The sequence below is a fragment of the Manacus candei genome, unplaced genomic scaffold, assembly GCF_025592945.1.
Source record: "Manacus candei isolate 608988 ecotype Guabito, Panama unplaced genomic scaffold, ASM2559294v1 h1tg000231l, whole genome shotgun sequence".
Lineage (NCBI taxonomy): Eukaryota > Metazoa > Chordata > Aves > Passeriformes > Pipridae > Manacus > Manacus candei.
The window spans coordinates 40,506-55,726 of record NW_026138279.1 but is presented as its reverse complement, the minus strand read 5'-3'; the positions used below and the strand labels follow the sequence as shown (position 1 = coordinate 55,726).

Genomic DNA, 15,221 nt, shown 5'->3' with positions numbered 1-15,221 from the left:
TAATTCTGTGATTCTGTGATTCTGTGATTCTCTGATTCTATGATTCTATGACTGTGATTCTATGATTCTGTGATTGTGATTCTGTGAGTCTGTGATTCTCTGATTCTGTGATTCTGAGAGTTTGAGTCTGTGATTCTCTGATTCTCTGATTCTCTGACTATGATTCTGTGATTCTGTGACTGTGATTCTCATTCTGTGATTCTGTGACTGTGATTCTGTGACTGTGATTCTGTGACTGTGATTCTCTGATTCTGTGAGTCTGTGATTCTCTGATTCTGTGATTCTCTGATTCTCTGATTCTGTGATTCTCTGATTCTATCACTGTGATTCTCTGACTGTGATTCTGTGATTCTCTGATTCCGTGATTCTCTGACTCTCTGATTCTCTGATTCTTGAGAAGGTGACCCCAGGAGAAGCCCCTCCCTTCCTCACCTTCCAGGTGCTCCACCAGGAGGGGGATGCCCTTGTTCCAGAGCTGCTCCAGGGCGGGGTGGACGCTGCAGCGCAGCACGTGCAGCAGGCGCAGCGCGGCCGCGCCCCGGCCGTCCCCCACGTAGGGCTGGGAGGAGACCACCTGGAAAAGGGGACATGGGACAAGGGGTCAGTGCTGGGAAAGGCACATCCAGCTCAGCAGGGAAATGTGGGACAAAACACAGGAGTGGAAGTCGTGGAATCATCGAATGGTTTGGGTCGGGAGGGAGCGCAAAGAGCGTCTTGTCCCGTCGGCTCGTGGGCAGGGACAGCTTCCCCTGTCCCAGGCTGCTCCAAAACCCCTTCCAGCTTGGCCTTGGGCACTCCCAGGGATGCCCCATGGAATATCACAGTGGTTTGGGTCGGAAGGGATTTTAAGGATCACCTGGTTCCAACCAGGGACACCTCCCACCATCCCAGGGTGATCCAACCTGGCCTTGGACACCCCCAGGGATGCCCCAGGGAAGCACAGAGTGGTTTGGGTCAGAGAGGACTTTAAGGATCACCTGGTTCCAGCCCCCTGGGCAGGGACAGCTTCCCCTGTCCCAGGTTGCTCCAAAACCCCTTCCAGCTTGGCCTTGGGCACTCCCAGGGATGCCCCATGGAATATCACAGTGGTTTGGGTTGCAGGGGACTTTAAGGATCACCTGGTTCCAACCCCCTGCCATGGGCAGGGACAGCTTCCCCTGTCCCAGGTTACTCCCAAGCCCCATCCAACCTGGCCTTGGACACTCCCAGGGATGCCCCATGGAATATCAGAGTGGTTTGGGTTGGAGGGGACTTTAAGGATCACCTGGTTCCAACCAGGGACACCTCCCACCATCCCAGGCTGATCCCACCTGGCCTTGGACACTCCCAGGGATGCTCCATGGAATATCAGAGTAGTTTGGGTTGCAGGGGACTTTAAGGATCACCTGGTTCCAACCCCCTGCCATGGGCAGGGACAGCTTCCCCTGTCCCAGGTTACTCCCAAGCCCCATCCAACCTGGCCTTGGACACTCCCAGGGATGCCCCATGGAATATCAGAGTGGTTTGGGTCGGAAGGGATTTTAAGGATCACCTGGTTCCAACCAGGGACACCTCCCACCATCCTGGGTTGATCCAACCTGGCCTTGGACACCTCCCACCATCCCAGGCTGATCCCACCTGGCCTTGGACACTCCCAGGGATGCCCCATGGAATATCAGAGTGGTTTGGGTCGGAAGGGATTTTAAGGATCACCTGGTTCCAACCAGGGACACCTCCCACCATCCTGGGTTGATCCAACCTGGCCTTGGACACCTCCCACCATCCTGGGCTGCTCCAACCTGGCCTTGAACACTCCCAGGGATTCCCCATGGAATCACAGAGTGGTTTGGGTTGGAGGGGATTTTAAGGATCACCTGGTTCCAACCAGGGACACCTCCCACCATCCCAGGCTGATCCAACCTGCCCTTGGACACTCCCAGGGCTGGAGCAGCCACAGCTCCTCTGGGCAACCCGGGTCAGATTTCTGGGGGGGTTTTTGCCTCTCCTGATCCATCTGGGAAAGCTGAGGGAGGCACCAACATCCAGGGAAAGGCAGGGAAAAAAAAAACATCCCTGCAGGCCACTCACCAGGAGCCTCGTGGTCAGAGCGTGGGGAGAGGGAAGGTTTGCTATGAAAAGAAGGGAAGAGAGAATGAGATCATCCCCCATGGGATGGGATGGCCCCAGTCCCTCCTGTGTCCCCCCTGGGATGGCCCCAATCCCTCCTGTGTCCCCCATGGGATGGGATGGCCCCAGTCCCTCCTGTGTCCCCCCTGGGATGGCCCCAGTCCCTCCTGTGTCCCCCATAGGATGGCCCCAATCCCTCCTGTGTCCCCCATGGGATGGGATGGCCCCAATCCCTCCTGTGTCCCCATAGGATCATCCTCCACGGGGTGGGATGGACCCAATCCCTCCTGTGTCCCCATAGGATCATCCCCCATGGGGTGGGATGGCCCCAAACCCTCCTGTGTCCCCCATGGGATGGCCTCAATCCCACCCATGTCTCTCATAGGATCATCCCCCATGGGATGGGATGGCCCCAATCCCTCCTGTGTCCCCCACAGGATCCTCCCCCCTGGGATGGCCCCAATCCCACCCATGTCCCCCACAGGATCCTCCCCCATGGGATGGCCCCAATCCCTCCTGAGTCTCCCATGGGATGGCCCCAATCCCTCCTGTGTCCCCCATGGGACCCTCCCTCCTGGGATGGCCCCAATCCCTCCTGTATCCCCCATAGGATGGCCCCAATCCCACCCATGTCCCCCTGGGATGGCCCCAATCCCACCCATGTCCCCCACAGGATCATCCCCCTGGGATGGCCCCAATCCCTCCTGTGTCCCCTCTGGGATGGCCCCAATCCCTCCTGTGTCCCCCATAGGATCATCCCCCATAGGATGGGATGGCCCCAATCCCTCCTGTGTCCCCCCTGGGATGGCCCCAATCCCTCCTGTGTCCCCATAGGATCATCCCCCATGGGATGGGATGGCCCCAATCCCTCCTGTGTCCCCCATAGGATCATCCCCCTGGGATGGCCCCAATCCCTCCTGTGTCCCCATGGGATCATCCCCCCTGGGATGGGATGGCCCCAATCCCTCCTGTGTCCCCCATAGGATCATCCCCCATGGGATGGCCCCAATCCCTCCTGTGTCCCCCATAGGATCCTCCCCCTGGGATGGCCCCAATCCCTCCTGTGTCCCCCATAGGATCATCCCCCATGGGATGGCCCCAATCCCTCCTGTGTCCCCCATAGGATCATCCCCCATGGGATGGCCCCAATCCCTCCTGTGTCCCCCATAGGATCCTCCCCCTGGGATGGCCCCAATCCCTCCTGTATCCCCCCTGGGATGGCCCCAATCCCACCCATGTCCCCCATAGGATCCTCCCCCCTGGGATGGCCCCAATCCCTCCTGTGTCCCCCATAGGATGGCCCCAATCCCACCCATGTCCCCACAGGATCACCCCCCTGGGGTGGCCCCAATCCCACCCATGTCCCCCACAGGATCATCCCTCTGGGATGGCCTCCATCCCACCCATGTCCCCATAGGATCATCCCCCATGGGATGAGACAGCCTCAATCCCACCCATGTCCCCATAGGATCATCCCCCTGGGATGGCCCCAATCCCACCCATGTCCCCCATAGGATCCTCCCCCTGGGACAGCCCCAATCCCACCCATGTCCCCCATAGGATCCTCCCCCTGGGATGGCCCCAATCCCTCCTGTGTCCCCCATAGGATCACCCCCCTGGGATGGCCCCAATCCCTCCTGTGTCCCCCATAGGATCATCCCCCATGGGATGGCCCCAATCCCTCCTGTATCCCCCCTGGGATGGCCCCAATCCCACCCATGTCCCCCATAGGATCATCCCCCCTGGGATGGCCCCAATCCCACCCATGTCCCCCACAGGATCCTCCCCCATGGGATGGCCCCAATCCCTCCTGTATCCCCCCTGGGATGGCCCCAATCCCACCCATGTCCCCATAGGATCACCCCCCTGGGGTGGCCACAATCCCACCCATGTCCCCCCTGGGATGGCCCCAATCCCACCCATGTCCCCATAGGATCATCCCCCATGGGATGGCCCCAATCCCTCCTGTGTCCCCCATAGGATCACCCCCCATGGGATGAGACAGCCCCAATCCCTCCTGTGTCTCCATAGGATCATCCCCCATGGGATGAGACAGCCCCAATCCCACCCATGTCCCCCACGGGATCATCCCCCATGGGATGGGACAGCCCCAATCCCTCCTGTGTCCCCATAGGATCATCCCCTATGGGATGGCCCCAATCCCACCCATGTCCCCCACAGGATCACCCCCCTGGGATGGCCCCAATCCCTCTTGTATCCCCCATAGGATGGCCCCAATCCCACCTGTGTCCCCCATAGGATCATCCCCCATGGGATGGCCCCAATCCCTCCTGTATCCCCCCTGGGATGGCCCCAATCCCACCCATGTCCCCATAGGATCACCCCCCTGGGGTGGCCACAATCCCACCCATGTCCCCCCTGGGATGGCCCCAATCCCACCCATGTCCCCCATAGGATCATCCCCCATGGGATGGCCCCAATCCCTCCTGTGTCCCCCATAGGATCCTCCCCCTGGGATGGCCCCAATCCCACCCCCCTCTCCCTGTCTCCAGCAGCACCGTTGAGGTCGTAGCGGATCAGGGCCCCGTCCTCTCCCTCCTCCTGCCTCTTCAGGGCCAGGAACGTGAGGCTCTTGCACAGCGGGGTCAGGGCGTTGGTGAAGGGGGTGGGGGTGACAAATTCCAGCAGGAAGGGCCACAGCACCTGTGGGAAAAGGGAAGGGGGTTGTGGTGGGCATGGGATGGAGACCCGGAGAGCGGGAGAGGAAGATTGGAGGGTCGTGGGATGGTTTGGGGTGAAGGGACCTTTGGGATCCTCAATTCCCATCCCCTGCCACGGGCAGGGACACCTCCCACCATCCCAGGGGGATCCAACCTGCCCTGGGACACTCCCAGGGATTCAGGGGCAGCCACAGCTCCTCTGGGAATTCCATCCCAGCCCCTCCCCACCCTCCCAGCCAGGAATCCCTTCCCAATATCCCGTGGAAATCTCCCCTTTTCCCAGTTTGAAGCCATCCCCCCGTCCCCTTCCCATCCCAAGGAAGGACCAAGTGTGAGCCCAGAGGGTGGAAAAGGATTCCCAGGCCTGGCCTAACCCCTGATTCCAGTATCCCCAATTTCCAGGGGGATATTCCTCCATTCCCTCCTCCTTCCTCAAGTCCCGCTGGCTGAGCTGCAGGAGTTGGGGTGGGATTGCAGGAATTGGGGTGGGATTGCAGGAATTGGGGTGGGATTGCAGGAATTGGGGGTGGGATTGCAGGAATTGGGGTGGGATTGCAGGAATTGTTGGGATTGCAGGAGTTTGGGATTGCAGGAGTTGGGGTGGCATTGCAGGAGTTGGGGTGGGATTGCAGGAATTGGGGTGGGATTGCAGGAGTTGGGATTGCAGGAGTTGGGGTGAGATTGCAGGAATTGGGGTGGGATTGCAGGAGTTGGGGTGGGATTGCAGGAGTTGGGGTGGGATTGCAGGAGTTGGGGTGGGATTGCAGCAGTGACATCCATTCCCATCCCCTGCCACGGGCAGGGACACCTCCCACCATCCCAGGGGGATCCAGCCTGCCCTGGGACACTCCCAGGGATCCAGGGGCAGCCACAGCTCCTCTGGGAATTCCATCCCAGCCCCTCCCCACCCTCCCAAGCCAGGAATCCCTTCCCACTCTCCCCCCTAACCTGGGAAGCCATTCCCTGGGTGCTGTCCCTCCAGCCCTTGTCCCCAGTCCCTCTCCAGCTCTCCTGGAGCCCCTTCAGGCCTGGGAGGGGCTCCAAGGTCTCCCTGGATCCTTCCCCTTCTCCAGGGGAACGTTCCCAGCTCTCCCAGCCCAGCTCCAGAGCAGAGGAGCTCGGGAAGCAGTGTGAGGGGGATCCAGGAAAAGGACCACAGCTTCCCAAATGGAGTTCCCAGAGGGCTGGGAGAGGTGCCACCCCCGTCCCACGTGGCACAGGGACTCACGTGGCTCATCCTGTCCACGGTGGTGCTGAGCAGGAACAGGGTGTTGACGCTGATGCTCCTCACGCTGTCACTCGTCAGCTCCTCGGGGTCCGGGGAGGCCTTTTTGGGGGGCTGGAAGGGAACCCAAAGCCCTCTCAGTTTTGGGATCTCCCCACAGAGATCCCACAGAGCATCGAAGGGATAAGGGGAAGGGCCCGGGGGTGGGATGGGTTGTGGCCCCCAAAAGGGGGTCACCACCCCGGTGGTGTGAGGGGTGTGGGGTGGGCAGGGGGTTTGGGGTCACCAAAAGAGTGGGAGAAAAAGGGTGGGGAAAAAAGGAGGGGGGAAAAAAGGGCAGGGAAAAAGGGGGGAGAAAGGGGGGAAAAAGGGTCGGGGAAAAAGGGGGGGAAAGGGGTGGGGGAAAAAGGGTGGGGAAAAAAGGGCAGGGGAAAAAGGGGGGGGAAAAAGGGGTGGGGGAAAAGGGGTGGGGAAAAGGGCAGGGGGAAAAATGGGGGGGTAAAAAGGAGGGGGGAAAAAGGGCAGGGAAAAAGGGGGGGGAAAAAAGGGCAGGGGGAAAAAGGGGGGGAGAAAAGAGGGGGGAGAAAAGGGAGGGGAAAAAAGGGTGGGGAAAAAGAGTGGGAGAAAAAGGGTGGGGAAAAAAGGAGGGGGGAAAAAAGGAGGGGGGAAAAAAGGGTGGGGAAAAAGGGGGGAAAAAGGGTCGGGGAAAAAGGGGGGAAAAAAAAGGGGGAAAAAAGGGTGGGGAAAAGTGTGGGGGAAAAAGGGAGGGGAAAAAGAGGGGGGAAAAAGGGGGGGAAAAAGGCAGGGGAAAAAGGGAGGGGAAAAAAGAGTGGGAGAAAAAGGGTGGGGAAAAAAGGACGGGGAAAAAGGGGAGGGAAAAGGGAAGGGAAAAAGGGCGGGGAAAAAGGGGAGAGAAAAAGGGTGGGGGAAAAGGTGGGGGAAAAAGGGCGGGGAAAAAGGGCGGGGAAAAAAGGAGGGGGAAAAAAGGGCGGGGAAAAAAGGGGGGGAAAAAGGAGGGGGGGAAAAAAGGGTGGGGAAAAAGGGGGGGAAAAAAGGGCAGGGGAAAAGGGGGGAAAAAAGGGTGGGGAAAAAGGGTGGGGAAAAAAGGCAGGAAAAAAGGGTGGGGGAAAAGGGCGGGAAAAAAAGAGCGGGAGAAAAAAGGGTGGGAAAAAAAGGGAGGAAAAAAGGGTGGGAAAAAAGGCAGGAAAAAAGAGTGAGGAAAAAAGGATGGGAGAAAAAAAGATGGGAAAAAAAGGGGTGAAAGAAGAGGGGGGTAAAAAAGGGGGGAAAAAAGGGGGGGGAAGGGCGAGAAAAAAAAGGGGTGGGAAAAAAGGGGGGGAAAAAAGAGGGGGGGGGAAAAGGCAGGGGGAAAAAAGGGCGCGCAGAGCTCACCCCGCTGTCCCCGCCGGCGGGCAGGGCGCACTGGCGCACCAGGAACTCCAGCAGGGCCTCCCCGCCCGGCTGCTCCAGGTAGCCATGGTGGGCCATGGCACTGATCACCTGCACCAGCGCCCGCCGCACCTGCACGGGGAGGGAACCACGTCAGAGACTGAAAAAGTTCGGGATTTGCCCGCTCTGGCATTGCCAAGGGACTCCTGTGGGCTTCTGCAGGCCTTTTGCGCTGTGGCAGTTTGGTCTGGGCCTTCCTTGGTGACCGGTTTGTAACCAAGGAAGGGCCCAGATTTACCCGGTGTTCCCTACGATTTTTATGTAAGCCGGGGTATAAGAAGAAAAGAGGAGAGGTTTTTGCCCCTCTTTCCTTCCGGCGGCTTTGGAGGTGCAGGTTTTCCTGCTGTTGAGTCTGCCGTGTCGGGGAGTGAGGCCTGGTAAGGCCTGGTGAGGCCTGGTGAGGCCTAGTTAACACCTTGTGAGGCCTAGTGAGGCCTGGTGAGGTCTAGTGAGGCCTGGTGAGGTCTAGTGAGGCCTGGTGAGGTCTAGTGAGGCCTAGTGAGGCCTGGTGAGGCCTACTTAACACTTTGTGAGGCCTAGTGAGGCCTGGTAAGGCCTAGTGAGGCCTGGTGAGGCCTAGTGAGGCCTAGTGAGGCCTAGTTAACACCTTGTAGGTTTTAGTGCCTGGTGAGGCCTGGTGAGGCCTAGTGAGGCCTGGTACAGCCTGGTGAGGCCTGGTAAGGCCTAGTGAGGCCTAGTGAGGCCTGGTACGGCCTGGCGAGGCCTGGTGAGGCCTAGTGAGGCCTAGTGAGGCCTAGTTAACACCTTGCAGGTTTTAGTGCCTGGTGAGGCCTGGTGAGGCCCGGTGAGGCCTGGTACAGCCTGGTGAGGCCTGGTAAGGCCTAGTGAGGCCTAGTGAGGCCTGGTACGGCCTGGCGAGGCCTGGTGAGGCCTAGTGAGGCCTAGTGAGGCCTAGTTAACACCTTACAGGTTTTAGTGCCTGGTGAGGCCTGGTGAGGCCCGGTGAGGCCTGGTGAGGCCTGGTGAGGCCTGGTGAGGCCCAGTTAACACCTTGTAGGTTTTAGTTTGAACCAGTGGAATTATTCCCAGAGCGTGACATGTTGGGTCCTCGATGTGGGAACGTGCCCAGATCTCTGGGTGGCTTGGCTGAGGTTGCATGTGTGATAAACTGAGAAAATGATTCCAGCTAATTAAGAGAAAACAGTGTAAGGTCAATGTGACCTGGAGAGAAAAGAAAAACAAGTCGTAAAACTTAACTGGGCCCCTATAAAGGGACAAAACAAGTTACCTCCCTTTTACCTTGTGTAGGATTTATAATGAGAGAATTTTGTTTAGTTAGCTAGATAATAGCACCTTTCTTAAAATTTATAACTTTGCATAGGTAACAAGCGAACATCTGCTGAAAGTCTGATTTAACAATATATTATGGATGCTTACAGACAACATTCTTGTTAAGAAAGATCTGTGGAATGTCTGACCTAACAATGTGTGATGTTTATACTCATGTACCTAACAATGTGTAATGTTTATACTTATGTATAATGAATATTCATGTAGTAGCTGGAAATAAATGTAGAACAAATGGGTTTTTTAGGTGTGACAGGCGTTGGGAGTTGTTCAACCCCTTCCCTGATCACCCAGCGCTGAATTTGCTTTTATCACATAATAAAATTCTGATTGGAAATTGCCCCACTGGGTTTCTATTTCTCACACATGGGAGAAGACACACAAAATTGATGCGTTTTGGACATTCCTGTTACGTCAGAAATTCCTACGTGCACAGTATGTCTGAAGTGGAAAATAATTCAATGCAAAGTAATACACACTTTGCTGGAAGAACATTTTAGGAGTGCTGGTTAATGTCATGTCCTGTTCTGCTCACTGGAACAAAGGCCTTGGTAAAGAAAGAATAGGAGTAGCACACACAGAATAATAAATTAAGTAAACTAGAGGTTTGAATAAGATTTAGAAGGCCCAGAGCCAGGATTTTGCAAGTTTGAAGAATTCAGGTCACCTCATTGAAGAGGTCAAATTAAGGAAGATGTCCATGACAACCACCAAAGGGATGAAGGCTTGAGGAGAAGACTCCCAGTTTAAACTGTTCAAATAAACCCTACCTATATATGTTTAAACTGTTAAAATAAACCTTACCTATATAGGTGTAAACTGTCAAAATAAACCCTACATATATATGTTTAAACTGTTAAAATAAACCCTACCTATATATGTTTAAAGTGTTAAAAAAACCCCTACCTATATATGATTAAATTCTAAAATAAACCCTACCTATATATGTTTAAACTGTTAAAATAAACCTCACCTATATATGATTAAATTGTTAAAATAAACTCTACCTATATATGTTTAAACTGTTAAAATGAACCCTACCTATATAGGTTTAAATTGTTAAAAGAAACCCTACCTATGTATGTTTAAATTGTTAAAATAAACCCTACCTATATATGTTTAAAGTGTTAAAAAAAACCCTACCTATATATGATTAAATTCTAAAATAAACCCTACCTATACATGTTTAAATTGTTAAAATAAACCCTACCTATATAGGTTTAAACTGTTAAAATAAACCCTACCTTTGTATGTTTAAATTGTTAAAATAAACCCTACCTATATATGTTTAAATTGTCAAAATAAACCTCACCTATATATGTTTAAACTGTTAAAATAAACCCTAACTATATATGTTTAAACTGTTCAAATAAACCCTACCTGTATATGTTTAAACTGTTAAAATAAACCCTACCTATATATGTTTATAATTGTTAAAATAAACCCTACCTATATATGTTTAAATGGTCAAAATAAACCCTACCTGTATATGTTTAAATTGTTAAAATAAACTCTATCTATATATTTTTAAGTTGTTAAAATAAACCCTACCTGTATCTATTTAAACTGTTAAATTAAACCCTACCTGTATATCTTTAAATTGTTAAAATAAACCCTACCTGTATATGTTTAAACTGTTAAAATAAACCCTACCTGTATATATTTAAATTGTTAAAATAAACCCTACCTATATACATTTAAACTGTTAAAATAAACCCTACCTATACATGTTTAAATTGTTACACTAAACCCTAACTGCATATGTTTAAATTATTAAAATAAACCCTACCTATATACCTTTAAATTGTTAAAATAAACCCTACCTATGTATGTTTAAACTGTTAAACTAAACCCTACTTATATATATTTAAATTATATTTAAATTTAAATTTAAAATAAACCTCACCTATATATGTTTAAACTGTTAAAATAAACCCTACCTATATCCCTTTAAATTGTTAAAATAAACCCTACCTATATATGTTTAAATTGTTACACTAAACCCTACCTCTATATGTTTAAATATTTAAAATAAACCCTACCTATATAGGTTTAAATTGTTAAAATAAACCCTACCTATATATGTTTAAATTGTTACACTAAACCCTACCTCTATATATTTAAATATTTAAAATAAACCCTACCTTGTTGTTGCTGTCCTGGAGAGGGAGTTTCATAAAGGAGAGAATAAAGGGCTTCTTGATCTCCATCTGGGAGGCTGGAAAACAGAGAGGACACCCTCTGAATTTCAGGATTGAGCTGCTCATCCCAAAAAATCCCCCTTTTCCCACGGAGAGGGTTTGGTTCCTCGCTCCCTCCTCCCCAGCTGGCTGGGCTGGGGAATTCCAGGGAATTCCCTTGTCCCCAAGTGCCCCCTCCCCAGGGATGCTCCATCCCCCAGGGATGGGGATCCAGGGCTGGGCAGCCCTTCCCAGCAGGGATTTTTCCCCAAGATCCCAAATAAACCTCCCCTGGCCCAGCTTGGGGCCGTTTCCCCTCGTCCTGTCCCTGTTCCCTGGGAGCAGAGCCCGATCCCACCTGGATCCACCCCCCTGTGCCCCTGGAATTCTCCTGATCCTGACCCCACATCCAGGAGTGGGTTGAGTTCCTCATCCCAATCCCAGACTGGGCTCCTTCTCCTGACCCCACATCCAGGAGTGGGTTGAATTCCTCATCCCAATCCCAGGCTGGGCTCCTGATCCTGATCCTGACCCCACATCCAGGAGTGGGTTGAATTCCTCATCCCAATCCCAAACTGGGCTCCTGATCCTGATCCTGACCCCACAGCCAGGGCTGGCTTGAATTTGTCATCCCAATCCTACACTGGGCTCCTGATCCTGACCCCACATCCAGGAGTGGGTTGAATTCCTCATCCCAATCCCAGGCTGGGCTCCTGATCCTGATCCTGACCCCACAGCCAGGAGTGGGATGAATTTCTCATCCCAATCCCAAACTGGGCTCCTGATCCTGACCCCACATCCAGGGGTGGGTTGAATTCCTCATCCCAATCCCAGGCTGGGCTCCTGATCCTGATCCTGACCCCACAGCCAAGAGTGGGTTGAATTCCTCATCCCAATCCCACACTGGGCTCCTGATCCTGATCCTGACCCCTAAGCAAAGTTGGGTTGAATTCCTCATCCCAATCCTACACTGGGCTCCTGATCCTGATCCTGACCCCACATCCAAGAGTGGTTTGAATTCCTCATCCCAATCCCACACTGGGCTCCTGATCCTGATCCTAAATCCACATCCAGGGGTGGGTTGAATTCCTCATCCCAATCCCAGGCTGGACTCCTTCTCCTGATTCTGACCCCACAGCCAAAGGTGGGTTGAATTCCTCATCCCAACCCCAGGCTGGGCTCCTGATCCTGACCTCACAGCCAGGAGTGGGTTGAATTCCTCATCCCAATCCCAGGCTGGGCTCATTCTCCTGACCCCACATCCAAGAGGGGGTTGAATTCCTCATCCCAATCCCAGGATGGGCTCCTGATCCTGATCCTAAATCCACATCCAGGAGTGGGTTGAATTCCTCATCCCAATCCCACACTGGGCTCCTGATCCTGACCCCACATCCAGGGGTGGGTTGAATTCCTCATCCCAATCCCAGGCTGGACTCCTGATCCTGACCCCACAGCCAAAGGTGGGTTGAATTCCTCATCCCAATCCCAAACTGGGCTCCTGATCCTGATCCTGACCTCACAGCCAGGGTTGGCTTGAATTTGTCATCCCAATCCTACACTGGGCTCCTGATCCTGACCCCACATCCAGGAGTGGGTTGAGTTCCTCATCCCAATCCCAGGCTGGGCTCCTGATCCTGATCCTGACCCCACATCCAGGAGTGGGTTGAATTCCTCATCCCAATCCCAAACTGGGCTCCTGATCCTGATCCTGACCCCACAGCCAGGGCTGGCTTGAATTTGTCATCCCAATCCTACACTGGGCTCCTGATCCTGACCCCACATCCAGGAGTGGGTTGAATTCCTCATCCCAATCCCAGGCTGGGCTCCTGATCCTGACCCCACAGCCAGGAGTGGGTTGAATTCCTCATCCCAATCCCAGCCTGGGCTTCTGATCCTGATCCTGATCCCACAGCCAGGAGTGGGTTGAATTCCTCATCCCAATCCCAGGCTGGGCTCCTGATCCTGATCCTGACCCCACATCCAGGGGTGGGTTGAATTCCTCATCCCAATCCCACACTGGGCTCCTGATCCTTCTCCTGACCCCACATCCAGGAGTGGGTTGAATTCCAAATCCCAATCCCAGCCTGGGCTCCAGATCCTTCTCCTGACCCCACAGCCAGGAGTGGGTTGAATTCCTCATCCCAGTCCCAGGCTGGGCTCCTGATCCTGACCCCACATCCAGGGGTGGGTTAAATTCCTCATCCCAATCCCAAATTGGGCTCCTGATCCTGATCCCACATCCAGGGGTGGGTTGAATTCCTCATCCCAATCCCAGGATGGGCTCCTGACCCTGATCCTGACCCCACATCCAGGAGTGGGTTAAATTCCTCATCCCAATCCCAAACTGGGCTCCTGATCCTGATCCTGACCTTGCATCCAGGGGTGGGTTGAGTTCCTCATCCCAATCCCAGCCTGGGCTCCTGATCCTGATCCTGACCCCACAGCCAGGAGTGGGTTGAGTTCCTCATCCCAATCCCAGCCTGGGCTCCTGATCCTGATCCTGACCCCACAGCCAGGAGTGGGTTGAATTCCTCATCCCAACCCCAGCAGGGACTCCTGGAAAGGGACCCCTGGTTGGAAGGATTGACCCCTGGGAGGAAGGACTGACCCCTGGGAGGAAGGACTGACCCCTGGGAGGAGGGACTGACCCCTGGTTGGAAGGACTGACCCCTGGGAGGAAGGACTGACCCCTGGGAGGAAGGACTGACCCCTGGGAGGAGGGACTGACCCCTGGACCCCCCCCAAGGACTCACGGGCGCTGTTGATGATCTGCCTCATGATGAGCAGGGTCCCCACCCGGGTCCTCTCGTTGCTGCTCTCCAGCTTTGGGAGCAGGAAGGCCAGGACACGGTCTGGGAACGAGCAGGCTGCGGGATGAGAAGCATCCATCAGGGATGCAGGTCCCCCCCAGGAGTTCTCCAGACCCTTCCCAGCCCCGTTCCCATCCCTGGACACGCTCCAGCCCCTCCATGGCCTGCACTGGGCACCCCAAAACCTGCCCCGGGCTTGGAGGTGCCCCAGCAGTGCCAGCACAGGGGGGATCCCAACCCTGAGGATCCACCCCTGATGATCCATCCCTGAGGATCCATCCCTGAGGATCCATCCCTGAGGATCCACCCCTGATGATCCCATCCCTGATGATCCATCTCTCATAATCCCATCCCTGATGATCCATCCCTGATGATCCATCCCTGTGGATCCATCCCTGAGGATCCATCCCTGAGGATCCATCCCTGGGGATCCATCCCTGCTGATCCATCCCTGAGGATCCATCCCTGATGATCCATCCTTCAGAATTCCATCCCTGAGGATCCATCCCTGAGGATCCACCCCTGAGGATCCCATTCCTGAGGATCCCATTCCTGAGGATCCATCCCTGAGCATCCACCCTTGAGGATCCATCCCTGAGGATCCATCCCTCAGGATCCCATCCCTCATGATCCATCCCTGAGGATCCATCCCTGAGGATCCATCCCTGAGGATCCACCCCTGAGGATCCCATTCCTGAGGATCCATCCCTGAGCATCCACCCCTGAGGATCCCATTCCTGAGGATCCATCCCTCAAGATCCCATCCCTCATGATCCATCCCTGAGGATCCATCCCTGATGATCCATCCTTCAGAGTTCCATCCCTGAGGATCCATCCCTGAGGATCCATCCCTGAGGATCCATCCTTCAGAATTCCACCCCTGATGATCCCATCCCTGAGGATCCATCCCTCAGGGATGCTGGTCCCACCCAGGAACAGACACACGGAATTATGGAATGGTTTGGGAGGGAAAAATCCCCCCTCTGAGCCCACCAGGTCCAACCACTCCTGCCCTGTTCCCCAAGTGCCCCCTCCCCAGGGATGCTCCATCCCCCCCCAGGGATGGGGATCCAGGGCTGGGCAGCCCTTCCCAGCAGGGATTTTCCCCAAGATCCCAAATAAACCTCCCCTGGCCCAGCTTGGGGCCGTTTCCCCTCGTCCTGTCCCTGTTCCCTGGGAGCAGAGCCCGATCCCACCTGGATCCACCCTCCTGTCCCCCTGGATTCCCTCTGAGCCCCCTTTTCTCCAGGCTGATCCCCTCCAGCTCCCTCAGGAGTTCTCCAGACCCTTCCCAGCCCCGTTCCCATCCCTGGTGGGGGGCTCTGAGCCCACCTTGCCCTTCCCACCCATCCCTGAGCTTTCCCTCCCCAGCATTCCCTGAACTCTCCAAGGAGTTGTAGGAGTGGAAACAAATCCCTCCCCCACCAAGTGCTGCCGCCCCGTCTGCCCAAATATTTTGGCT

The 15,221-nt window shown here is 54.4% G+C and overlaps 1 protein-coding gene and 1 long non-coding RNA gene across 2 annotated transcripts in view; both read right to left on the bottom strand.

The window, feature by feature from the left end:
• The window catches only part of LOC127464529 (maestro heat-like repeat-containing protein family member 1), a gene marked incomplete at its 3' end in the record, with an annotated part of 63,176 nt that overhangs the window by 19,857 nt on the left and 28,098 nt on the right, over positions 1-15,221 (bottom strand). Inside the window, exons 13-19 of the mRNA XM_051774856.1 lie at positions 13,703-13,816; positions 10,914-10,987; positions 7,405-7,533; positions 6,016-6,126; positions 4,626-4,770; positions 2,068-2,108; positions 433-574 (exon numbers count right to left, since the gene is read on the bottom strand). Coding sequence (XP_051630816.1) covers positions 433-574; positions 2,068-2,108; positions 4,626-4,770; positions 6,016-6,126; positions 7,405-7,533; positions 10,914-10,987; positions 13,703-13,816 — 756 coding nt within the window. The remainder of the gene's footprint in view (positions 1-432; positions 575-2,067; positions 2,109-4,625; positions 4,771-6,015; positions 6,127-7,404; positions 7,534-10,913; positions 10,988-13,702; positions 13,817-15,221) is intronic.
• Positions 9,850-10,247, bottom strand: LOC127464528 (uncharacterized). The gene is made up of 3 exons (XR_007901428.1): positions 10,219-10,247; positions 9,946-9,979; positions 9,850-9,912 (listed from the first exon to the last, which is right to left on the bottom strand). It is a non-coding gene; the product is annotated as an uncharacterized LOC127464528 (long non-coding RNA).